This window comes from Idiotropiscis lumnitzeri, chromosome 13 (genome assembly GCF_059441095.1).
Source record: "Idiotropiscis lumnitzeri isolate Australia: NSW breed Sydney's pygmy pipehorse chromosome 13, RoL_Ilum_1.0, whole genome shotgun sequence".
In the NCBI taxonomy this organism is placed as follows: Eukaryota; Metazoa; Chordata; class Actinopteri; order Syngnathiformes; family Syngnathidae; genus Idiotropiscis; species Idiotropiscis lumnitzeri.
Window position 1 is genome coordinate 10,595,480 of NC_142403.1, and position 25,085 is coordinate 10,620,564.

The 25,085-nt window shown below is 43.3% G+C and overlaps 2 protein-coding genes across 3 annotated transcripts; one reads left to right on the forward strand and one right to left on the reverse strand.

The window, feature by feature from the left end:
- The first annotated feature begins 2,603 nt into the window (after positions 1-2,603).
- Positions 2,604-18,435, forward strand: igfbp3 (insulin-like growth factor binding protein 3). The gene is made up of 4 exons (XM_088313539.1): positions 2,604-3,039; positions 7,044-7,294; positions 8,046-8,165; positions 16,827-18,435. Exons 1-4 carry the CDS (start codon positions 2,676-2,678, stop codon positions 16,950-16,952), a joined length of 861 nt encoding a protein of 286 aa, XP_088169665.1. The 5' UTR covers positions 2,604-2,675; the 3' UTR covers positions 16,953-18,435.
- A 2,487-nt stretch (positions 18,436-20,922) lies between these two features.
- Positions 20,923-23,616, reverse strand: LOC148324293 (insulin-like growth factor-binding protein 1). Of its 2 annotated transcripts, none has more exons than XM_088313229.1 (4): positions 23,056-23,614; positions 22,751-22,920; positions 22,409-22,537; positions 20,923-21,607 (listed from the first exon to the last, which is right to left on the reverse strand). In XM_088313229.1, the coding sequence occupies exons 1-4, from the start codon at positions 23,432-23,434 to the stop codon at positions 21,497-21,499; spliced, it is 789 nt and encodes a 262-aa protein (XP_088169355.1). In that variant the 5' UTR covers positions 23,435-23,614; the 3' UTR covers positions 20,923-21,496. The 2 variants fall into 2 exon arrangements, with proteins under 2 accessions (XP_088169355.1, XP_088169356.1); XM_088313230.1 differs by lacking the exon at positions 20,923-21,607 and adding an exon at positions 21,616-22,159 and having other exon boundaries at positions 22,371-22,537; positions 23,056-23,616.
- Between the last annotated feature and the right edge of the window lie 1,469 nt (positions 23,617-25,085).

Consider the following 25,085-nt stretch of genomic DNA (forward strand, 5'->3'; position numbering starts at 1 on the left):
GGCCCAAAATGCGCTACATTGTGGCAAAGTAACAAGAGGATTGTTGACGAGAGGAAGAGATTCCTTGAAAGGGAGAAGACAAACTGGAAGGTGAATTTGCAGAGTTCAGTAAAAGTCATCGCACTTGAAAATAGAGATTGTGGCACGGACGGATTGAGAAAGGCCAGATTTAAAACAGCATCTTTTGATTTGTCTGAAATTCCAACACACTGATTCTTTGAGTGGATGAAATTGATATTATTTTGTTGTTCTATTTTTATTTTCACAAGTCTTGGGATGACCTCGGGCATCGGATTTCGAGCCATATCGTTTGGAAATTTGTTTTGGTATAACAAAAACAAAAATGAACTTAGATATTTTTATCCTTGAATTTTGAGGAAAGAAAAACTCCTCGGATCCTTTTAAAACTCAACTTCAAATACAGGCTTTAGCTTTAGCATTAGCATTAGCAATATTTTAAAAACTGACCTAATGTGTAATTATGTTTTTTGTGTGTTTAGTTTTATTGTAAACTCCTACTGGGGTGTCATTAAACAGCTTAAAGCACTCTAAGGGACAGCAAAATCACGTACGCTAAATGCTTGCTAAGCAAGCATCGTGGTGCGTTCGGGTCACGTTCACAACGTCAGGAACTTGCCAACACGCCAAGCCGTTCTGCACAGGAATCGCTTTTCTTCAATTCTAAAGATCGAGAAAAGCCAAAGTGGCATTTTCAGTTCAACTCTGCCACTTGCATGACAAAATAAACTGTATTCACACCAGGGGGGTAGCGTTTTGCTGAATTAGTTGAAAGAGGAGCTAACTCAAAACTTGGGTGGACAGGCTGACAATAAACAAACCAAAAGGTCATAAGTTGAATCACAGACATAGAAAACTGCAGAGAGTAAAGTAATAAGAAAAGTAATCTTAGCCCGAGAAATGTTATTGCTATTTCGCGAGTGTTTCCTTACACTTTGCTTGTTATTCATAATGTAGTCTCAACACCTTTTCTGCTTCTGTGGTGGAAATCACACAATGACTGATACTGATTGCTTTATTTTCTCAGTGTGTACCCAACTCGGGCGTTTGTTATTGCAGAACCGGTGGGTATGCTGGATGGAGGGCCTGCGGGGGACGTGGGGCAGAGGGGGCACGGGGGTGTGGGGGGGCGTGCTGCGCCGGCACAATCCCAACGTGGCCCTCTTTAATACCGGTAATTCCAAATCTTGTGGGGTCCGCTGGCATGCAGCGAGCCAAGGCGCAGGGGGTCCGAATGCTCGGGGTGACGGTTCACCAGGTCCTGTAGAAGAAAACGCTGCTGTTTGAGCAACGTGGCCAGGTCCGCACTGCACGTGGACAATGCTGAAAGCCAAAGCAATCCTTTTTCGGCCGTGTTTAAAATAAATAAATAAATAAGTAAAATGATGCTTATGTGTATGAATATAATGAAACCACCTCGCCCTGAACCTTGTTCGTTTTGTGTTGCCTACATAAGCTGGTATCACCAATGGTTTTCACTTGCTTTGCATCGTAGCAATTAATGTGACCATTGATGGAAACCTTCAAAGCAACCTTTTCCAGACTGAGCCTTGAGTGCAATTTTGGCTCCCCTGTCAGTTTTATTGAGTCTCCAATTGGTTGTAAAATACTGTCTACAGTGCTACCTCAAATTACCACGGCCAAGTGCTTGCTTCAAGCTGTTGGTTGTCATTACCAGTTGAAGTATAAAACAAGGAACACTACATTTTGTGTGTTTTACCAAACTGTGAAAGGCTGGCAACCAGTCCAAGGTGTACCCCGCCTACTGCCTGTAGATTGCTCCTGCACACCCGCGACCCTCGTGAGGATGTGCGGATCGGATGATGGGGGGTTAGATGGATTTTTTACCAAACTATATCATTCGAGTTTTTATGTTCTGATTTCAGAACAAGTAATCTCAATGTGTTGTGTGTACAGCATAATACATTCATGTAGGTTCACAGTCATTTTTCTTTGCTCTCCTGGGGGTCAGGTTCAGGGGATGTCATTAATATTTATCAACTGTGGCCATGTGAGGCCCTTTGAGACTTTTCTATGATTAAGGGCAATATAAATACATTTGACTAGACGTCAGTCCTCTGAGGAAAAATAATTACAATGTGTGACAAAAATCAATTTCGCACCCCTTCTGTAGAGCTGTTTTTCTAATTTAAATAAAAATACCAAATGTTTTGTTGGTGTTTATTGTAGGTCTGTAACTGATTACTGGCATTTGTATTCATTTCAATAGGGCATGCTGATTTGAGTTTTTGAAGTTACAAGTGTGAGGCCACGGAACGTAATAAACGTGTAAGACAATTAAGGCATCGCTGTATTAGTTTATAGATTTGGAGCCCATCAAATCTAACCATGAAAAAAAAAATTTATTTTCTCATATTGCGCAGCAGAGCAGGTTGCGCAGGCGGCCCATCAGAATGGATGGAAAGAGTGATTGGAGCTGCTCTGTCTTCTCACCGGATGTAGCGGTCCCTCATGTCTGGACTCTCGGTTTACATTATTCATACGGGGGAGGGAGTGACTTGTTGGCCTTTTCCCCTCCTGTATAAAACGAGAAGTTCGTGTAAAAGAAAATACAGATGGAGAAGGCCAGCCGGCTCGCAGCGTCATCCAGCTCCAACTCCGACTGTGTCCACTTGTGACTTGTTGCAATCGGCACCATGCCCGCGCTCTGCCTGCTTTGTCTCACGGCCACGCTGGCTGTGCTCGCACGAGCCGTCGCCGCCGTGGGACCGGTGGTCCGCTGCGAGCCGTGCGACTCCGTGGCGCTCCTGCAGTGCAAGCCCCTGCCCAAGGACTGCGCGGAGCGCTTGAGGGAGCCTGGCTGTGGCTGCTGCGTGACGTGCGCACTCGGCCAAGGGCAGGCGTGTGGAGTGTACACGGCGCGCTGCGGCTCGGGTTTAACCTGCCAGCAACAGCCTGGGGAGAGCCGACCCCTACAAGCGCTGTTAGATGGACGGGGAGTGTGCGCGAGCGCGCCGCCTAAAAAACTCAACACTATTCTGGGTACGGCGCAAAAACAAGGTAGGGAACTGACGGTGCGCTCATTGCGCCACACGTGTGCTTGGCCAATCATTTGCAATGATTTGTTTTGTTTCGACTGCTTGACACGTGCAAGCTGTGATTTGGGCTAACTGTCAGGCTACAGGAGACGCAGGAGAATTTCATGTCGGCGCGTTTTGCACCTTGCCTTCAGTTCAGCATATTTTCTGGGTTTGGAGGGCGCATTTGACGTTGGCGGGAAGCAATCAACAATTTCCACAGCGCTGCCTAAACTTCCAGTGAACATTTTTTTGCACTGTGCGCACAACACGGAATGGCCCCGCTTAAAATGTTGACCACTGAAATAATTGGACGATTATCTTTAGCTTATGTGGTTGAGTTCCGTCCACATCCAGCAGGCGACATGTACGCCCGCTTCTCCACCGCTACGCACAAACGCATTTAGCAGTGGAGAAGGAATATCACTAAGAGCACAATTTTGTTGCACAATGCGCATCGCGTCACCATTCTTTAAAGACGTCACATTATTTGCATTTCGGCAAAGCTCGGCTGCAAGCATGTGCTTGTTGATATTGTTTTGCATATTTGAGCAGTTAACGACGCCCTCCCAACTCCCCTGAAATGGCACTTTTCCCTTTCCCCTTCTTGGTCCAATATTTCTCCTCATGATATTTGGTGTGAATGAAGACGGCGGTGTTCACAGTGGTGAGATGGCACACATGCCACCAGTGTGTGAATACACACAGTTGTGTGTTTAGGCACTGCTGACGTCACGAATCCAAATCTCTGTGTGCTTTTCTTCTCTTTGGTTCTTCGGTTTGGCTGCAGCAAATCTTTCACCCTGCGGCCAAATTGTCACGCAAACACATACATGCATCCACCACTGTGCATTCACATTGACACAGCACCCCCAACTTGGCTTCTATTTGCCCCCAACTTGACAATGAGGCAAGTGCAAGACTTTGCGCAACTAACACAGACATAGATGCACGTTTATTTTATTTATTTATTTTTTTGTACTCAAATTTACATTTTTCACTGATCATGACAAGAAGGACAATGGCAGGTACCTACATTGCCAAATTGTAAGCGTAGCCCACTGTAGCCCTCCTGACCTCAGTTTGGACTGTTTCCAACTTTGCCATTATACATAAACAGATGGCTACATCTTGAATGTCATTAGTTTCCCTTAAAGGTCATGGCATTAGTATTATTTGTACAAATAGTCCTCTGTTGTTTGAGAGGTCACATGTTGGAATCTCATGTTGTTTATATTCTTCTTCATTCTGGGAAGTCTGGGATATTTTGGAGCTCCACCCCAACATAAAATGGATCAAGTAGTCAGGCAGGGATGCCTACATGAGCTGCCCCACATGTACTCCAGTAATAATGTGTTGAAGTAATTTTGAGAATGATTCAGAGGGTTTCATGCACGCTGTTGCCATATTTCTGAATGAAATACGATAATATCGACCGCATACCTCAGAATCTGTCGGCCTATACCTGCACCAAAGGCACCAAAATTGTGTTACACCACCTGCGCCGCAACTTAGACCTGTTTTTATCTGGTCTAACGTGTAGTTTACTTTCTGTCACCAAATTGTCAGGGCATATCAGAGACAACATGATGTGATGGTTGCTTAGCATTCTGATTCTTAAGACAAATTTTGTATTTGGCTTCTTTTCTGACACCAAACATTCCACAGGACACTGTGGAGGAGACATTGTGTCATTTGTCAATTTTTTTTCCGTCAGAACCATTTGCAAACACAAGCCCATCGAACAATCCTACAGTTACATTTCCAGAGGAATAACACTTTGGTGGAGTTTTGCCAATTGTACGGCTTGTCGATTCCTATGACCGATGCAAGGGTGACCCAGAGGTTAAAGCTTTGGACTCAGGATCCAATATTTGTCCTTGTTTCTGACAATATTTACCATGAATGAGAAACAAACTCGCTTTCAAAATAACATACAGGAGAGACAAAAGCACAGGTACTGTTTTACTATACGATATTAAATTTCTCTCTTAAATTAGAGTGCTGTATTTGTTCAGCGCAAGCTCATGCATGTCATCATGATCACTTAAGTAAACTGCTATGGAGCAGTTTTGGGCTGCTGGGGGGAGTCTCCTTCACAGCCTTTCTATCACGCCCTGTTTACATTCATATTCTTTGTATGCCACTAACTTTTCTATAATATCGTGATGAAGGTTATACATACAGCTATTTTATAAGCACATCACTGTCTATGAAGAGTTGTATGCTCCAAACCAGAACCAGGAAGTTTCCCACAGAGCCAGACTAGTTTATGGTCTGCAGGGGGCTGCAAGACTGATGGCCTACATGTTTGTTGGGAAATCTGCAGAAAATAGTGCCTGTGGTAGCACTGGCTGCCCTTCTCCCGACAAGTACTTCTTCACATCATACGGACTGAACTGACCATTCCAATATGTACAGAACCTACTTGGTTATGTCGGGTGTCTGTCAATATTTTCATAATTCCATGTAACCCTTCACCCATTTATTTTTCAATATTTTCTGATGGGTTTGGGGGAGAGCAAATCACATTTTTTTGTGGGAAATCCATATTGGAGGTTGGCCAGCATTTTTTTATTTTTCTAAGAATTATTCTGGTTTTACAATTTTTTTAATCTGTTTATTTTTCCCAATTATAGGCCGTCAATGTTAAGCAGATTTTTGCCATTTGCGCTCCTGCTTGGTCCCTACCACCAGTAAATAGCAGGGTTCCACTTTATAGATTTAAGTTGTAATATCGCCAATCACCTGTAGGGGGTAGGCACATCTTCATCGCTTCGTTTACTGCGCAATACTACAACAGGAGTAGGCCTAATATTTTGGGGTGGATTTGGAGTGACATGGAGGACAAAAATAGTACCGCAATAATATTACAATTTTGATTGAGTTGATTTTTGACAGAAAATTTTCAAAATGTGTACTGGCACTTAATGTTGTTTTATTGATCAGCTGTTTTGCGACATCCTTGAATGGAAAATCTAATGCGAGAGCCCTTTGCACTGGAAAAACCTGTTTTATTTGGTTGTTTATACCAAACCCTTTATTGCTCAATACTGGAGCCTTTATTTGTACATTGCGAAATGTACTATGAAAACAATAATTAGTGCATATTTTTCACATATGCAAATATTTTGTCCATATTTAAAATCGCATTTTTGCTATATATCTATGCAGCCCTCATGAGTAGCACTGACACAAAAAGTCAAGGCAGACAGCTGTCTCGCAATCTTAGTTCTGTTTGAGCTATCTTTATTAGTACCCTGAGATTACTTAGGATGTGAATTGGGGCTTTACGAACGAAAAGGAGTTGATGTGTCATTTGAGTCACACTGGCTCTGTAACCCGAGCCCAATCCAAAGTGATATGCATGGTCTTGTCGCAGTGTTCAGGCCAACTTGTTAATAACTTGACCTTTGTGACGGTCTCTACAAATTTAGGCATATGTGTGGGCTTAAGTGTATACGTGAGTCCATGCACACACACAAACAGACTATCGCCAGGAAAGAATATGATGGGATGACATACACAAGAGAACATGTAAAAAAAAAAAAAAAGTAGCAGATTTCTTAGTCAAAACAATCAGACCCTGTCAGGTTTGACGAGTAAACCTGGTGTGTTTTTTTTTTCTTTTTTTTTTTTTGCTTGCATGGTAACTATGTTGGCATCAAAATGGTTGCCCTAATTGATAAGTGCAGAAGTGGCTAGTGTAGCCAAAAAATGTGTGGTCAGATGAAAGCCTTTCAGTCGTAGTAACAGCTAATTTGGGAAACAGTCATGTGACACAAGGCTCTCAAACACACCAAAATAGATCACACTAGCAATAATAAATAAAATGCTCGCTAACAAACTAACAATAAGCATACTGAATAAAAGCAGCAATTCATGTGCAGTAATATTCCAAGCATTCATTAAATTCTGTGCTAGCTGAGTACAGTTCATGAAGTGTTTGCACATTTGTGATAACCCGTTTTTATTTTCCTCACGCAGACCATGGGCGAAATCAGGTGGAGGAAGGCCTTGCCAACAAGACGGCGACAATAAGCGTGTTGCCGGCTTTGTCAACCGTCAAAGGGGGGCCGAGTGGAGGTGTGATGGACACCAGGCCTCCGATACACAACAAGCTGATAAAGAAAGATCAGAACAGGAAGACTCACAGCTACAAGATGGAGTCGGTGTCAGAGGGAGCCAATGTGGAGATGCAGAACTTCTCCCTGGAGAACAAAAGGGAGACTGAGTATGTAAGTCAAACCCAACAAAAAAAGAATCTGAAAATCAAGATACACCTTTAATCTTGTTTTCTTTGAGGTAGTGAAGTAGTGACTCAAGAGTTGGTCGAGTTCATTTGTCGATGCATATTGTTGTATTGTAATTCAATACTGATCAAACTGCCTCCAATGTTATTTCCTCATCAGATTGGATTGAAGAAATTCCTTTGATTTAAGATTTGAAGGGCATGCCGTTGCATACTTTGCACCACTTGTCATATTTATACCAGCACCTGTTGAAATGCAAGCTAGGCAAGGCAAGGCAAGGCAGCTTTGGCAGTTAAAAACATCTAATAAAAAAAATAAGGCAATGAAAATTAGCATCCTAAAATCATATACCATATAAATCATACAAGTACAAGATTTTGGAGAACATGAAAAATTATTTGAAAGAACTTAATCATCATTGTTTTAAGTTGAATTTAAAATTATTTATAATTAATGCTGAACTTCTGTTGGCAGTTCATTCCATTTTCATGCAGCATAACAGCTAAATGCTGCTTCACCGTATTTGCTTTGCTCTCTGGCTTCCCCTTAATTGACCTCCAATATTTCATTAACTACATTAACATTTATCTCCAGTCCAATTTGTGCACCTTCAAGTTAGGAATATGATAATAAAGCATTTTGGGTAGTCATTGAGAAATGTGTTTCATTTGGTAGTGCAATACTGATGTGTGTAAAATACTGACGCGAGTGGGACACATTTGTCTTGTCTGTACAGGGCCCGTGTCGGCGGGAGATGGAAAGCATCCTAAATAGTCTCAAAATCAGCAATGTGCTAAACCCAAGAGGCTTCCGCATTCCCAACTGTGACAGAAGAGGCTTCTATAAGAAGAGACAGGTGACGAACATTGACCCCCCCCCCCCCCCCCCCCCCCCCTTCTCCAAAACACACCTGTAGACATACAAATAGACCCACCACATGCCTGAACACTTCTATGGAATCTTCACTAATTCATCTCACCCACCCACACATGCACAATCCCCCCCCCGTTTTTTTGCTGCTCTGGTTGCCTTGACAGCCACATCAACACTATATTATCTGAAGGACTACAACCATATATTACTCCAGTCAGTGCTGCCGTCTGACTCATGCCTCACAGGAAATGAGGTCGGTCAGGTGTGTGGTGTGGGAGAACGTGGGGGGTAGGCATGTAAGAGTGTGGTTTTGGAGTGTGTGTGTGGCATGGTAGATGTGGCGGCAGGGGAACGTATGGATGGCGCTTGTTTGACGGCGGTAGTTTTGGTGTAGGAGGTGTGGGGTGCTCTTGGTGAAGCAAAGAACAAATGGTGCTTGAGGTTTTCTTGTCTGTGGTATAGGCTCGGGCCACCCAAAGTCAACCCAGTTGTAAGGTAGTGGCCAGGAAACAAGGACGTTCAAACATGTTGGCTTTTATACACAAATAGCACCATTCAAGTGGGCCCCCATGCTGCTTGTTTCAACAGAACTTATCAGCGCCTGCCTACATCTGGATTCATTGTATCGAATCTCCAAATTCCAACAATCCATGCTATGATGCGGGCGGGTAGACTTCCAAGTTGTTGTAATTTGAAAATATTATCCCACAGTGCATTATAATACATTGGTTTCCTTCACTTTCTGTTCAGGCAAGTGTCACATTGTATTCAGAACTGTCATAAATGTAGCCCTCAGACGTAAACCGTCGTGTGAGAAAGTAGGACGACTCACATTTTGAAGATGCCTGCTAGGCACTTAATGGAAATGGAATTTGTTGAGCGATACAGTCAACAAACGTATTTTGAGTTGTCCGGGGTCTTCATTCCTGCTGGTTACATCCCTCCCCGCTGCAAAAAAATCCAGGAAACTGGGTTGAAGACCCCTGAGGTATAAGTAGATTGAGTACATTTATAGTTACCATTGTTGGCTGTAAAATAGGACAAATGGTGTGCTTGTTGTAATCTGGTTTTTGTTATTCACCATATGCGACCTATAATAGCATGTATTTAAGTATGAAACTGATTCTTATTTAATTATATTGCTCATATCGCATTGATCAGACAGCTACTCGTCTGAAGTGAAGTTCAAAGTTCTCGTTTCGTTTTGTTGTTGTTTTTTAATGGTTCAATATTCAGTCGTGTTTCGCTCCAGATTACTCTATCCGAGACCAAAACTTACGAGACCAATACATGAAAAAAAGTCTTGACTTTATGGAATCAAGACCAAATCACACCCAAGACTGATACAAGCAGAGATCGTGACAAGTACAAGCTCGAGAAAAGCTTAGACCATGACAGGGACAAAATCTTAAAAATACATTTTAAAAACCATAAAAAGAGTGACAAATTCAAGAAAATTCTTTTTCATTTTCATTTCCTTTTAAAAACAGACAGACTGCAAATATTTTATCAAAATAGAGGCTGGATAGTTGCACTTGAGGACTGAACTTGGGCACCCCTGCCCTAGGACATTATATGCTGGCTGCCATCCTTTTTTTTTTTTTTTGTCTCATCCACCCCTTCACTCATATGTGATGATTCTCCACTAACAAAAACAAAAAAACATGACAGCGACCGCAATCTGACAAAAACCGAAACAAACCTGAATCCAAGCCAAATGACAAGACAACGGGGAACACCTGGAAAAGACACGAGTGGCTGAGGGAGGTGTTTGGAAGACACAAGGGACCCACTTGACGAGCAACAAAAGACCTCACGAGCAAGACAGGACACCAGAAAAACGAAATATCATCTCGAAAAGCACAAACGGGCATTTTTTTAAACCAGAAATGATATTCTGCGGCTTTTTGACACAGTCATTCACGTGATCCCTAGCTCATATTTGCTGACCTAAGTAGATGACGCGAAAAGGTGTTAGAATGACTTGACAAACTTCCAAGACGAGTTATTGTTTTTTGTTTTTTAAGCATTTCTCTGAACACCATCCCAGTCTGAAAAAGAATGAGTCACCATCAGAGAGCAGCATGATTCAGAAAAACAAGCCCTAACACAATCAAAACACTCTCGTAGTGTAACATTGCCCTTTCCCAGAGTGTCGTTTCATTCTGGTTTGCAAAACACGAGTATTCCCATTTTTTTATTTTTTTTTTACTCAATTCTGTCAACAAATATCCAGCAAGAATGTGTCAGCTCTACTCATAGTCCATGCGAGTGGAGCAGTGTGCCAAGCGTTACCACCCTTGACTTATTTAGAGGGTCGGTGGGGTGTGGGCTGTTAAATCCATCCAAGGGAATGTGTCTTCACTGGGTGCTGCAGATTTATGACCGGAAACACGCTGAAAAGGAGACCGTGTGAACCGTCTAGGGTGACAATACTGTGAAAAGAAGATTGCACAGGAGGTGGTGCGAGGGGCGGGGGGCGGTTTCTAGGAATGGTCTCAGCTGAGTTAAAATAAAAAAAGCCAAACCTCACACTAAGATTAATTGAAACTTCATCTAGAAATATTTCAAGCTTTTCTTTCTTTTTTTTTTTTTTTTATATATTTTGCTTTTGAGGTGTATGCCCATCAGAAATAGCATCAATTTCCCATGTGTAGTTTACTTTTTAATTTAGTTTTGGATTTTTTTATTGCATCAGAAGTGCCTTCAAAATGACGCTGACGTGACGATCAGAGAAATATTGAATTTGGGGGTTGTTTGAGATGTAGCTGATCCTGCAAGGAAAAACAAAGCCTGTCTACTACGACTCCATAACACACCGTAACTGGTTTTGTTCCTTTAAAGTTTTGCCTCAACCCCCTTTCACTATGGCTGTCAACTGCTCCTCCAACGCTACACCTCGGCATTTCCGTGAAGCCTCAAACCGCTGTCACTCTCATCAGTTTATGGTAACGTAGCGGAATCGGCCAAAAGGAGCCTTCCGCAGACAAAGATAATAACCCCAAGCCGATATAATATTGCAAAGCGTCTTTCAATTCTAACTTTAAAAAAAAAAAAATAACACCTCGTCTTTTGTTTTTTTCCACATCCCTCTTTTGGAGCAACATGGGTGGAAAAACGTGTCACCAACAAGTTGTTCAATTTGCCGTTTTAAATACAAGTTTTAATGAAGTGTCAATGCGTGTCTCATCTGTGTCTTGCTGGTAATCCGAGTGCCTCGGGAGACGTCTGAGCTGTGTTAGTCTACCTTGGCTAAAGAACAACCTATTTTTAGCTGCAGTTAAATGAATTGCTTCAGTATCCCAGTTGAGGCCATGCATAGCCTGCACTGACCCATTCATTACAGCCATCAGTCTCGAACTTTCTCCCTTCCTGTCTTAACAACCGCATGCGCACACGCACGCACGTTTTCTCCGCTATTGATTTTAGGGAGTGACCATTGTGCCAATGTGTCTTCTGTGCGTCCATCCGTCCAGTCTTTTTTGGTAGAGTCAGTCCATTCCATTATTGTGCTCATCCAGCCCTTCCGCCCACCTGGCGTTCCCTTCCTTGTTTGGCCCGGAATCAGCCTGCACAGGGTTGTGAATGGGACAACAGTTTCTGCGGCTCTCTGTGTACTCTTTCAGAGTTAGTGTGTGTGTGTTAAGAGGAGGAGGAAGAGGCGGCGGCTTGAGGATGGCAGCCAGGTGCCTGTGTACTCATTTTCTTCCTTCCCTCCGAGTCCCGCCAGGGCTGACATATCGAGTATGACTCCGAGGGATGTGTGCAAATGTATGTAGCAACCACAATAGCTTTATAATAACTGGTCAACCTTTTAAGGACCCAGACAGCTATTTTAACTCTGTCTCTCTCACATGCTCTGTTTCGTGCCCAGATTTTTAATTGAGCCTTTGTTCCCTCTCGCTGAGCCATGTTGGCTGTTTGTATGGTGGGCTATCATGTAACATTCATGAGTTGAGCAACCAATACCAACATGTCTAAGAATATAATCAACAAACACACATTTAAATTTGGTTATTCCGTTATTTAATATTCGGCGGGTCAACATTCACTGTTGTAGCTCCAGCGGGCTTTATATAGTCTTTATATATTTTCCTCATGATTAAAACGTTCTAAAACCTGAAACACAAGTGTGTTATGTTCTCAAAGGCAAACGCAATCCGTCCTAGAATTCATGTTGACGTCGACGCTTTGGAAAAGGCGTACAGTCATTACACTGACCTGACACACCTGTGGAAACGTTAGTGTAGAATGTGTATGGTTTTGCAATGGAAAGGTAGCGTAAGGAAAACCATACGACCCATAGAACATACAAACCAAGATGGTCTCAGCTGATATTTGAAATGAGAACAACTAAACTGGAATACATTGTTTACTACCCCATCACTGCGCAACCCATAACTCCCTAAGCGTGTAATTAAAATAAGCAGTGTAAACTAAAACTAACTCACAAGTTATGTATTGACCATTATAATAATGTGTGGCTGACGTCACGGTGTCAAATGTGCAGAGGAGATTAAACAGCCCTGTGAGGTGAGCCTCTCCACATGCCCCCCTAACCTGCTGCTCAGTTGTTAGGAGCTTTCAGCAGCTGGCCCCTGTACCTCTCAAAAATGTACATAATGTCTAATATTATTTACTGGCCGTATTCGCAAAACAGGACTCGTACATGGAGCACACCTATATTGTAACTAATTCATTTGGCTCGCAAGCCCTGCTGAGCAAATTGTGCGCACTTAAATTGTTAAAGGCTAGCTGTGAAATAGCGATTACAAAAATTTGGAGATCCTACCCAGAAATCTTTCCACTATGACAACTGGGTCACTAATGAAATCATGTGGAACCTAATTACGTAAGTTGGAAGCTCAGCATGGCGCCACTAGTTTTCTTCTTGCTGTCTATTTTAGTCTGCGTATTAACATATATGTACGTACATGCTGCTGACTGAAGCAGTAATGAAAGGATTGCTGGAGATGACTGCTAATAGTTCACAGATGAAAGAGACCTTGAGGGGAAATTCAAAGGTAGCCAAGCAACAGGAGGAAGCACACACACATACGTACTATACTTCCTCTCCCTCCTGTCTCTCTCCTTGGTTTACACACACACACATTGAGTGTCATCATTAACCAAAGCAGAGGAACACAATGTTAAGCTCCTCTCATCTGTTGGGTCATGTCTAAAATTAGAGCTGGCCACGGAGTTGAGGGCACCTGGAGAGGTTACAGAGGGAGGCAGAGGGGGTGGTGTTTTGGGGGAGAAGTGGAAAAGAGAGAAAAAGAAGACCGACGTGAAGGTATCTGGAAACTGTGTTAACCCAAACGCAAACAGAAAATCCAAACGCACCGACGTTAGCGTCGGTAGGAGAATGGAGCATGTTGGGCCCAGATTGCTGCAGCAGTTGCTGGTTTGGTATTTTAATAGGGCTGTGTCTCTATAAAGATGCCTTTGATCATGCTCTCGGTCTGCATGTGCATGTTGACTATACCGGAAACAGACACCTGGTCGCACGCGAAAGCCTGACTGTGGGACGCAGTGTCGCTGCACTGTTACCTACCATGTTTCCCAAGAGTAGTGTAAAAATTGGGGCTGAATGGACAGAAAAGAAGGCTTAATGATAGATACAAGAGGATTTAGGAAAGGGCAGGGTCGGGCCGGTGTCAAGAACTGCCTGAAACTCTAAAACGGAGTTCAAACATGAAGAAATATTAAGAACACACTCCGACAACAACCTGGTGAAGTCGGGTATCTTCCTTCTTCTTCATACGTTCTTGCATGTAGTCGCCAGTTTTCAGCATTACTTCGCCCAACTAATGTCCGTCTTCTTCATCAAAGGCAACTTTCTTTGCAGAGTGCTCTCCGGTTACAGGAAGGTGGTCTCTCCAACACTAAAAATACTTTTGGGGATTGAAGCATCTCCAACCGGAGACAGCAATTTTTAATAGTTGAGTTGAACATTCATGTTCGGATAGATGACTTTGACTATAGCTTCTTTGTAGCCTCCATTTATCTGAAATGCTGTGGTGTGCTGGCACATTTCTTTAGTATGTTTCCTCATCTGATTCCATTCCAATCTGTTGGGAATGCTTTACGTAAGCAAATATGGAATAATCGTAAACTTGTGCTAGCAGCTACCAGCGCTAATAAACAAGCCAGCCGGTGTGGCTACAGTGTCAGAGAGCAGTGGCAGTGAGAGTAACTGCTCTGAATACGGCGACATCACACGTCACACACGTATGTCGCAAGTCAAAGCAACTTCCACCTAGTCACAAAGTTTCGGAGCTACTTTCGTAAATCAAAGCAAGTGCAGGAAAGGTGTTAATCTCATCATTCGTACCTTGGCCTAGTGTTTTAATTATTATTCATACTGCAGGTATGAGAAAATGAATGGAAAAATAAAGCGATGTTAGGTGGTCTGATTCTGCTCTTCAGACCAAAATCATGCAGAGCCTCATCTTTTCTCTCAACACTCTCTGAAGCAGCTGGTCTCCTTCAATGGCCAGGTGGATGTATGGGGAAGAAAACACACAAGCTCTGTCTAGACAGTTTATACGGTACCCATCTCACAGACAACAGAAGCTCTGTAGCCTGTCTTGACTGAATTTATGTTTAAAGCATCTTTTTAACGTCATTAGAACTAAACTTGCCAGATTTCACTGGTTCTCATGAATTCCTTGCTTTTACGATGGGTTTCCATTCATAAGATCGCACCTGTAAGTGCCTACTCACAATTTATGCAACCCTTATTCTTCGTTTAAATGAAGAATATAGATCTAATTTGGGACTTGTTTTAGGCAGACAAGAGGTGACTTTACTTGTTACGGCAATGGTAGGCTCATGGAACAGTCCAAAAGAAATGATTGTATCATTCAGCAGCGCATCCTCGATGCAACTCGTCACATCACCAGCACTATTAGAGATCTGGAGACTGATGCCGTGGAGTTAGAGGGCATGGGTGAATCCGCAAGAAATCAACTGTACATTGAAACAATCAAAACTAAAAGAATGGCTTTAACCCACCTGCTGGACTCTGGAGTGCAAGGCATGCTGGCCATACCCCAAATACGAATACCGCAAGAGATGCTTCCTCGAACTTCTTTGGTTAGGAGAAGAGACACGGGCAGTAGATGCTAATTCATTCCCTGTCGTCAAGTACTGGGCAGGAACGAAAGACAACCGACAACCCTCACCCCATTTTGGCCACATTTCTTTATACAGCATTAATGGTTGTCCTTTTTATGCCGTCATTACTCCCCTGAATTATTGCTTCTATGTTTTACTGCTGAAAGAGTGAGATAAACAGGTGGGCCTCAGCTGTCACTAACCGAGGATGGATATTGGCCACGGGGATTATAGTGAGCTAGAGAAAAGCCAGGCTCAAATAATTGTGTAATTCAATGTGTACATCATGTTGAGCTCATAAAGTTGCCACTCTACAAAACCAGGGTCCCGGTGGGCCATTTTATATTACTGCTGAGGTGCATTTGTGAGTGCTTGTGTTTTGTGTGTGCAGTACACTCGCGACAGTAGAAGATATCCGTCCGTTTGAATTCATTGTATCCAAACAAGGGGAAATTGCAGGTCGCCCGGTTGGATACAATGTGGTCATCCAGTTTTGGGAGACCTTGTTTCTTAGTGAGCTCTGTAGAGGATAAGATGTAGCAGCATTTGGATTATTCCAGAAAAAATATAGTCAGGTTATGGTGAAGAGAAAACTTCAGAACATCATTTATTTTAAAAGTATACTAATGTCGTCGTGGATGATGGAAGCAAAACTATTTCTGTTCAATCAAGGGCTGCATGCGTCCTTGCTGTGTATACAACTTTTGTGCAACAACATGTTGTTTGTTGACATGTGTTTAGGGGAGCGCATGCACACACCCTCATGCACTTTCAGGCCATAATCATTTCCAGATGATTTTGAGTGTCTGCCAGGCTCCCAGAATAGCATCACTGGTTTCCCTGCAACCCTCCGACTGGCCTTGGCAAATATTTTAGTAAAGCTGTGTTTACCTTCACACTTTTTCACTCTTTCTCCCTCACTGTTTCTCATTCCTCGTCCTCAATTTAAAAAAATATGGAAACCGATTTGCATGTTGCGCATGTCGGTAAATGCCTGAATTGGATACGGTCTCTATGATCTTTATACACATACGGTATCATCTTTCACAATCCAACAGCTAAATCTGATCCGAGCATTTACTTGCTCTATCTGGACAATCGTCTTGAGTCATACCATTTAGTCAAGTATTTAATCAGTCAACATTGTTCAGATTACAGTTGAATACTTTAGACTTTTTGAGAAAGTTCGACAACCTTTGTCTTATTGGAGTTCTACGGCAGCTTAGACTGCTCGGGCCACGGAGGTGTAGCATTTATTATTAGAATAAACACATCCACATTTGAAAATTGATGTGTCTGCCAAGATTACTCTTCACTATGGGAACCTTAATCTGTTTTCAAAATAGTTCCCCCAAATGCTTCCTTTTTCTAGGCTAAAGATGGAAATCAGGGCCGGTTGAGTAACATGTAAAGTGTGTGACTGTCTAACTGAGGTAGCCACCTGCAGTCTGTCTCACTTACGGCTTTCCTGCGGTCGTTTATGACATGACGAAAACTCAACTTTTACCACCTCTCTTTGCAGTGCCGTCCATCCAAAGGCAGAAGGCGGGGATACTGCTGGTGTGTGGACAAATACGGACAACCCCTGCCTGGCTATGACGGCAGAGATCGGGACGAGAAACAGTGTCACAACCGCGAGAGCCAATGAGGGGACAACTGACTGGAAGGGAAGGTGGAAGGAAGGAAAGCATAAGAAAGAAAGAAAAGAAGAAAGACGCTGAAGGGCTAGCGCAACTAGCTAAGCTGCCCGTCCATCACAACTACCTGTTCTGCGCTATGGGTTCCTTTGTTTGTTCTCTAGAAAACGATCAAGCTAAAAGCTACAAAAACTTGGAATAGCAAGAAATTCATCATCTGCACTATTTTGCTAGTGAGAGAGAGAAATGAGGGAATTTTCCACTCACTTTTAAAGACCTTCTTTGTGACTGTGACCCCCAAAAATGCAGCGCCTCCATATCAATGTGTGTCTGTCTGTGAATGTGCCACCGTGAGTCTGCCTGTGCTTGTCTTGAAGTGTGAGTGCTTGCATTACGTGTATGTGTGCACAGCTGTATGTTTGTGCAAGAAGTGTAGGAGTTTGTTTTCCCAAAAAGTGTTTGTGTAAATACTAAACAGTACATCACTAAGCTAAGAGACCCTGGACGAGTCAACAAAACAACAAAAACTGTCTCAGGGTCCTTTTCGAAGAGGATTACGGCACGGCAGGGCATTGTCTTCATATTTATCACGTTGGCCAACTAAGAGCCTTCATCGCTGTGTCTAGCTTGTCGCTCTTCATGCGAACTGTTTGTAGCAGGAAAGGAACAGATGCAAACCGTGCAGTTACAGTGCCTTAAACTTGACCTTTACATGCCTTCTCTTCAAAGTAAATCTATCTCTCGAGTATCAAATACAACCCTCGGCTTGCATGCACACAGCAAATGTAATTAGCAGCAATCATAACAGCTAACCGCTAAAAATAGCGACTGCTTTAAGTAAAACAACTCCGTTAACCAAAAGCTTTTTTATTGAATTAAATGGCCTGCATGAGCCATTTTGATTTATGAAGTAATGATTGGACAACAACAAAGTATTATCGCCATTGGTGGCAACAGAGAAAGAAGGGTGAGGGTGAGGTGAAGGGTTAGGGTTCGCCCAAAATGGAAGTGCACCAGATCATGTTCCGAGTTTCCAAAAAGGCATTTGAAGCACACATTTTGGTTCCATGATTCCAAATACTGATTTTTGGAGGTTCAGATTGTGGGGGGTCTTCATCCAAAATTCTGCCCGGCCTTTCAAGGCTTTGGATCTCGGCCCCTCTCTTGTGGCTGGATGCTCCGGGGTCTGACTTATGTTTTTCCTACCCGGCTTTTTGATCCAGAGGGTCATATCCAAAAAGTCGGAATGGACCCCCCAAGGAGTCACGCTGATACTTTCTATACCCGACATGTGAGGGTTTGTGGCAAGTTAGAACCTTTGCCTACTTAAAGTTAAGAGAATGCACGGTGTGTTTTGTTCTGTATCATACCTACTTCAGTACAATCATACCAAACTCTGATTGTCAAAGTAGATGTATCCCTAATTCTGTTTTGTGGGTTGTTTTTTTTGTCCATCATGCACAGCCTGTTCAAAATGTTCACAAGTCAAAATGTAGTTAATATTCCCTTTATTAGTCCCACAATGGGGAAATTCGAGATTCGAACCCAGGCCTCCTGGGGAGACTGGGTCCTGAACGCGGCGCCTTAGACCACTCGGCCATCCTGGCAGCCAAGGGATCAGTGTGCCCTCTTCTTGTCCGTGTCCACCACCTGTTCCTGTCCTTCCATGATCCTTCCCACCTGCCCGTCCAGGCTCACAAGCCTTTCTATCCTCATCCTGCATCTCGTCCTTGTCCGTCATGCTGTTCACTCGTGTCGAAGCCCAAACGTCCACACAGGCTTTCTATCTGTGCCTAGACCTGTTCCCGGGATTTTGCCGTGTCTGTTCCGCATACAGTATATGAGGCTTTTTTTTTTTTTTTTTTTGCCCTCGACTCGGAACACTATAGCCCTTTTCTCTTCCTGTCAATGAAAAGTGTAACCTGGCGGAGGCTTGTTTAACCGCGTGAGCCCGGTGTGTCTGGGTTGCCCCGCCACTGGTGCTAGCTGCCCCTATGCTACAAGCACAAGCACTTAAAGCACTTTAGCTGCACCTGTGCAAAAAGATAATTGGGCCTATTTGAATCTACATACATGTCCTTACAAGTCATGTAAGTTAATTCAATGTGAGATACTGTACTGTAAGTAATAACCCTTCATGGGGGGTGGGGGGGGGGTCAAAGAAGGAGAAAAAAAAAATGGAAGTCGCACCAGGACTTCTGGCTGTGAACATAGCGCAAGGCCCCTGAGAAATATTCCAGTCAATGCAACTATTTTTATTTTGATTGTTGTTTTTTGGTCTCTTTGAGTAAAGCTTGTATGATCGCATGCCAACAAATCTGTACAAGGTAGACACAGCACCAAATATTCTTGCATTTACACAAGCGGTAGGGGGTCTGAGGGAGGAGGCCCGGTGGTGCCTGAAGAGCTTCCGTCCCGATGCTGTCCCACATCCTGTGTACTTCGACTTGAAAAGTGGACAGGGTGCCGATAAAGAATGTTACCCAGTAGCTCGGTAGCGTGATTTCGGCTGCACGATTCCTCGAAAGGACAGCAGCACCTTACGCCCAGCCTGTTGGTGCTACGTGGTTGTCCCATCTATTCAAAGACTTGATGTGAGGGGAGGAAAAGGAATAAAAGTGTTTAAGCTATTTCCTCCCTTAATATGTGCAAGTGTGTCTTTTTATATACAGTACATATTATTTCCTGGCCACTTCATGTACAGTTCTTAAAAAAGTATGAATTATTTATCGAAAAAGAATTATAAGCTGATCCAAACTAGGTTTCTGGTGAATATGTCGGTGACTCACCAATTGCACAGCAAACTCGAAACGGTCATTGTATTTTGGGGAATATAATCACTACTAAATGTTGTATTTGTAATATCCAATTTCTGCTGTTGCTCATTATCTTGATTGCCTTTTAAGTCGGGCGACTTTCTCAGAAAGTCACGTCTGCCCGTGCCGCCACCTTGCCTCAAAGCCAGATTCAGACTTCTCAAAACTCTCTTTTATATTTGGACCTTTTTGCCTGATCTCTCTGTGCACAATGTCGATGTAATCCTTCCAAGTTTATTTTTTTTTTATTTTTGGGATTCAAGCATTTCTTGGGACTAAATTCGAAACCTCACAGATATCGCATTATCCAAGAACGGAACCGGTTTGCTTTGAAATATCATTTGTATTTAATGTCTTTTTTAAATAAAAAAAGTGAACACATTTTAAGATGCCATTTGGGAATTTGTTTGGTTTATGTCTCCACTGAGCACAGGAAAAAGTTTGCTTTGCCATCAACATCTTAAATTCTACAGGCGACCAAGTAACAAATCTGCTGCTGTTTTCTGCGAATGCAATCAGGCACCCATCAGTCTCGGAATGTGTCAATAAGGATAAGGCAAGGGTACGATTTGTAAAGAATAAAAATAAATCTGCTGGTGCCAGGCCGGCTGGCAGTGGGTACGAGAGGTTGACGCAAATTCCTGTGCCCGACCAGGGCAAACAGAGCAGGTCAAAAGGTAGCGCGCAGTTGAATGTCCTTAGTCTAACTTGTCTCAAGGGAGATGAGGACCTCCACTTGAGCTCCTCCTGTTAACGCGACATACAAACACACCCAACAGAGACAGTGGGGTTAAGTCATGTTTTTATTAAATATATCACCCTTTTTTTCTTACATTACATCTCAATTACAAAAGTGAGCGAGCAGTTAGTCTCTTTGGAATAGATAGAAACAATACTCTCCAACAGCAGCATGTAGATCAGAACAGAGGCGCCACTTGTGAACCACATCATGGTTAGACTGTGGGACTCTTTCTGTGTGGTCATGTGTTCTTAATCAGAGAGAACAGCAACAGACAAGGTAGAATAGCAAGTATTGTTGACAGACACATAAACACAATTGAGAGAGGACACATAAATACTGGAGGTAGGTAAATGTTGAAATACCCGTCTGAGTGGAGGTGCATTGCTGGACACCAGCCTGTCATACTATCGGCACCACATGTTCAAACTGCAGTCACTCAAAAGAGCTGACGGTGATTCACATCAGGTAATGAAAGACATTGAAATGGCGGCAATGTAAAAAAAAAAAAAGAGATATTAACAACAGACATTTGGACACTCAGTGCTTTCATTCTTGCTTGGTTTGTCACAAACCAAACCTCCAGACAACTTCTAAGATACGACAAGCTCAACTCTGCAATGGAGTTAGTCAGGGCCAAGATAAATATATACACATTTAACAGCCATAAAAAAACAACAACAGTCACACAAAAATGTTATAAATACCAATAATAATAATAATAATAATAATTACACACGACAACAATTCAACCCAATTGAAATAAATAGAGTGAAAAGTAAATGTATCAATATTAAAATCTCCATTCAGAAAAACAAAAATAGATTCTTTTCCTCTTCTCTTTGGGACAGACGTTGGAGAGGGAACAGGGTGATGGCAGTCCCATAATGACAGTGTACCTGATTAAAACACCACCAAGGACCAGGTCAATAAATAAACAGCTATCAAAATGGAACATCAGTGGCTTGCTTCTTTTTCTTTGGGAGACACCCTTCTCCTTTTAAGAGCACTCGGAATCTGCCGCCAGATCGGTGGAGCCCAGAATCTTCTTTCCATTCCAGGAGTTCACGCACCAGCATCGTCCCCTTTGGCCATCCAGAGATGATTCGCACTGCAGACAGTATTTTTTTTTTTCATCTTTAGTTTTAAAATCATTTCAGTTTACCTTTGATGTGACACTACGGGCTTATAACTGTGTACCCCCCCTACTGCGCACACCACACTCTCTCTCTTTAATAAAGTTCCTCGCCTATATTCAGTTCATACTCACACCACAGTGTGGCTGACATAATAATGGCTGTGACTATATCAACCACAGCTGTGGTTATAGAAACACAGGTCACAGTTTTATTTGGAACATGTCCACCTTTTGCTTTTTTTTTTTTTTTACAGTACACTACTTATTCTGGTTTTAGCAAACAACTTGTCAAATATGTTCATTGTGTAATTAATTTATCAAGCACAGTCATTCGCTACTTTGACTAGTGTGGCGGTTGTTTTTATCCAATGGTGTAATCCACTGAAAACTTCAATCACGCTAGATATATAATTGACTGAAGCAATCAAAAAGTGTAATCAAAGGGACGTTTTAATGAACACATAATTAGCATCTATTTGGTTGTGCGACTCTGATATTGAGGATGTAGATCAGGGGTCCTCAACCCTGTTCCTCGAGGGCCGGTATCCTGCAGGTTTTCCAATTCTCCCAGCTGCAACAGAGCTGATTCAAATGATCAGATAATCAGCAAGGTCTACAAAAATTGGATTAACGATCGTTCAGGTGCGTTGCAGCAGGGTAAGATGGAAAACGGGCAGGACACCGGCCCTCGAGGAATAGGATTGAAGACCCCTGATGTAGATCATGATCCTAAAACCTCAAATTGTGTTCACGGCTAAATGTGGTGGTACCAACCTGCTTGGGCTTGTAAAGTCCATGCTTGTCACAGTTAGGGAGGTAGAATCTGGTCAGTTTGTCTCCCAATTTCTGTTGGGATTTGGCAATCTTCTCCAAGGCTCTTTGCAGCTCGATATGACAAGGCCCCTGTGTGGAACAAGCAGGCGACGAAAGGGTTAAAGAAAAGCCGGCTCACATGAACTGGCAACGACAAACTGCATTCACTAATCAAATAGTATGCGGGCTCCCCCTAGTGTCACCAAAGTCATTGTACCACATCTCTTCTCAAACTTTTAGCAACATAATTCCAATTGATTAATTTACAGTGGTTTTTGTAAGCCTATTGAACGCGCTGCTCACCTGCTCGACTAATTTCTTGCGGATGGCGACGAGTTTCGCTTTCATGCTCTCCTGCGCGTCGGCAGCCGCCCTCGGATCGTACGGCTTACTCTGGCCGGGGAGGTAGTAACCGAAGCTGGGGTCCGAGACCACGGCGACATTTTCCATCTCAGCTTCTTGCTCCCCTTGATCTGAAGGAAGGACGTTGGATGAACGTGATGCGAGGTGGATCGATGTCATAGTGGAACTGTCGGCTTATTTATTGAGCTGGATAAATTAGATCATGTGGCTTGGAAGAAAAAGAAGGAGGGGGGGGGGAGGCCTACCTTGTGTCTGAGGCTCCGCTGTCGGTTTGGGCTCGGAGCTCTCCGTGCACACGGCTTGTCCCCGGGTGAGAGAGTGAAGCGGTCGGGGGTCCCCGGCTTTCGGGGTGCACCTCAGTCCGGAGCCGCACGGCGCCGTGTAGATGCCGCACAGCTCGTCGGCCGCCAGGGCGCAGGCGGGACAGCATCCACAGCCGGGCTCCCGCAGCACCTCCGCGCACCCGGGATCCACCGGCGGACACTGGCTCACCCTCTCCGGAGTGCATGGGGAGCATCGGATCGGTTCTGGCACCACCACCGGGGACCCCAGCGTCCCCGTTGCCAGCACGCACCACACCGCTGCCACCACGACGTGTCTCACGTAAAATCCAGCCAAAAGCATCTTTAAGCCTTTGCACTACACTCTACAAGAACACAAATTGCAGCAAGATAGTGTGAATATTCTAAAGTCAGACGGTTTCCCCACGGTATCTCGCCCAGTTGAGTGTTTCGTTTGATTTTGGGAAAATGTCGAAGTGTGCGTTGCGCGCATGCAGCCCTCCCTATTTATAGCCGGCTCGTGTATGTGTGTTTGACGCATCGGCGTTATGAATGATTTCAGAAAAGAAGGTGTACTGATAGCCTGCGCTCTGATTGGCCCGCCGACGATCGGCCCGGCTGCTCATTTGAATACAACAACCACGTCAATATTTATTTTGGAACAGTCCGTCCTTGCACGTATTGTAGACCGGTGACGACACTGGTGTTTGAAGTTACAAGCAAGAACACACAATTCACTTGAAAATATCCCATGACAACGAAACATGTGTTTGTGTGTTTTAGAATGCGTTGGAATTGGCTCACATGCAGATTTATTGTTGAATTAATCGGTTTGAGTGGTGACGTGGTTCTTTCAGCGCTGGGATGAATGAGCCTCCTTTGTTTGGAGCTCCCCCATTCATTTTGTGCTCCACAAACTTTAACGTCCCGTTTGGGAAACTCAATCCAGTAATGAGCGAAAATGCGGTTGCGCACGTCTGCTCACAGTGCGTGGGCCTTTGAAAAGAACACACAGGCTCCAATTCGAGATAAGCAAGCGTGCATCCGTGCAGGAAGACACTTATTGAGTTAAGTTAAAAATAGTTGTGTAATTGACGGTCCCCGCTTACATCGAGTTGGGACTTTGTGAGATTGAAAAGCGTTTTATTTTGCGCGAGCTGTGAAGTAGGTATTTGGCCTCTAATCCAGTTGAAATGACCAATTTCCTTGTTTATTAATAGAAAAGAATTTGGATCGGGGCGGCGCTGACCTGACGTGTCTGCGGGCACGTCCTTCACCACGCGCTCTCTGGGAAGGAAGAAGCTTTGAGGGGCTCCCACGGCGAATCACGTTTCCACGACGTCCTCCGTTGCAACGAACTTCATCACCGGCTTGTTAATTTGTTATTTTCAGTTAGTGGACTCAATCGTACACGTGTGTTTAATGCATTTAATGAAAAGGATTTCTTTCCCGTTATTTCTGAAGCAACAATCGCCCCTGTGTGATTGGCTCATGCAATTGCTTTAGAGGATTGCATCATCTGTCCACTGCTCTTAACGATCCTGCTCACTTTTTTTGTGATTACAGTGGGCACCAAATCTCATCTGAAATGAAAGCATGTTTCTTATGACATCATCCCCCAAATGAATATAAAATAAAATAAAATAGAATAAATAAATGATGGGTCTCTGACGCACAATAACAGTAATTCACGGAAACAGAAAGTCAGACACATTATTGTCAAAAGATATATACATGGGGAATCAACACTGTGAGATATTTTTAGTTTGTATATGTGTGTTTGTCATGTTCAATACAAATCCTTAAGTGCATTGGCGACAACGGCTTTCTTTAGTTTAATTTTGGGGTATAGACAATTATTTTACAAAGGGGCCACATGAGAAACTGGAACTCTTGCCGAGGGACAAGCCTAGATACTTGCCTCAACTTTGTCTAAAGTGAATTGTCTGTGTTTCAATCAATCGCTATGTGACTAGCTATGGTATGGATTGTCA

Excerpts from the sequence above, each read along its gene's own strand:
- igfbp3 (XM_088313539.1), top strand. The coding sequence starts at position 2,676 with ATGCCCGCGCTCTGCCTGCTTTGTCTCACGGCCACGCTGGCTGTGCTC. Across the intron at positions 3,040-7,043 it reads GGGTACGGCGCAAAAACAAG|ACCATGGGCGAAATCAGGTG; the intron begins GTAGGGAACTGA and ends TTCCTCACGCAG. Across the intron at positions 8,166-16,826 it reads GCTTCTATAAGAAGAGACAG|TGCCGTCCATCCAAAGGCAG; the intron begins GTGACGAACATT and ends CTCTCTTTGCAG.
- LOC148324293 (XM_088313229.1), bottom strand. The coding sequence starts at position 23,434 with ATGCTTTTGGCTGGATTTTACGTGAGACACGTCGTGGTGGCAGCGGTG. Across the intron at positions 22,921-23,055 it reads AGCGGAGCCTCAGACACAAG|ATCAAGGGGAGCAAGAAGCT; the intron begins GTAGGCCTCCCC and ends TCCTTCCTTCAG. Across the intron at positions 22,538-22,750 it reads GCAAGAAATTAGTCGAGCAG|GGGCCTTGTCATATCGAGCT; the intron begins GTGAGCAGCGCG and ends TGTTCCACACAG.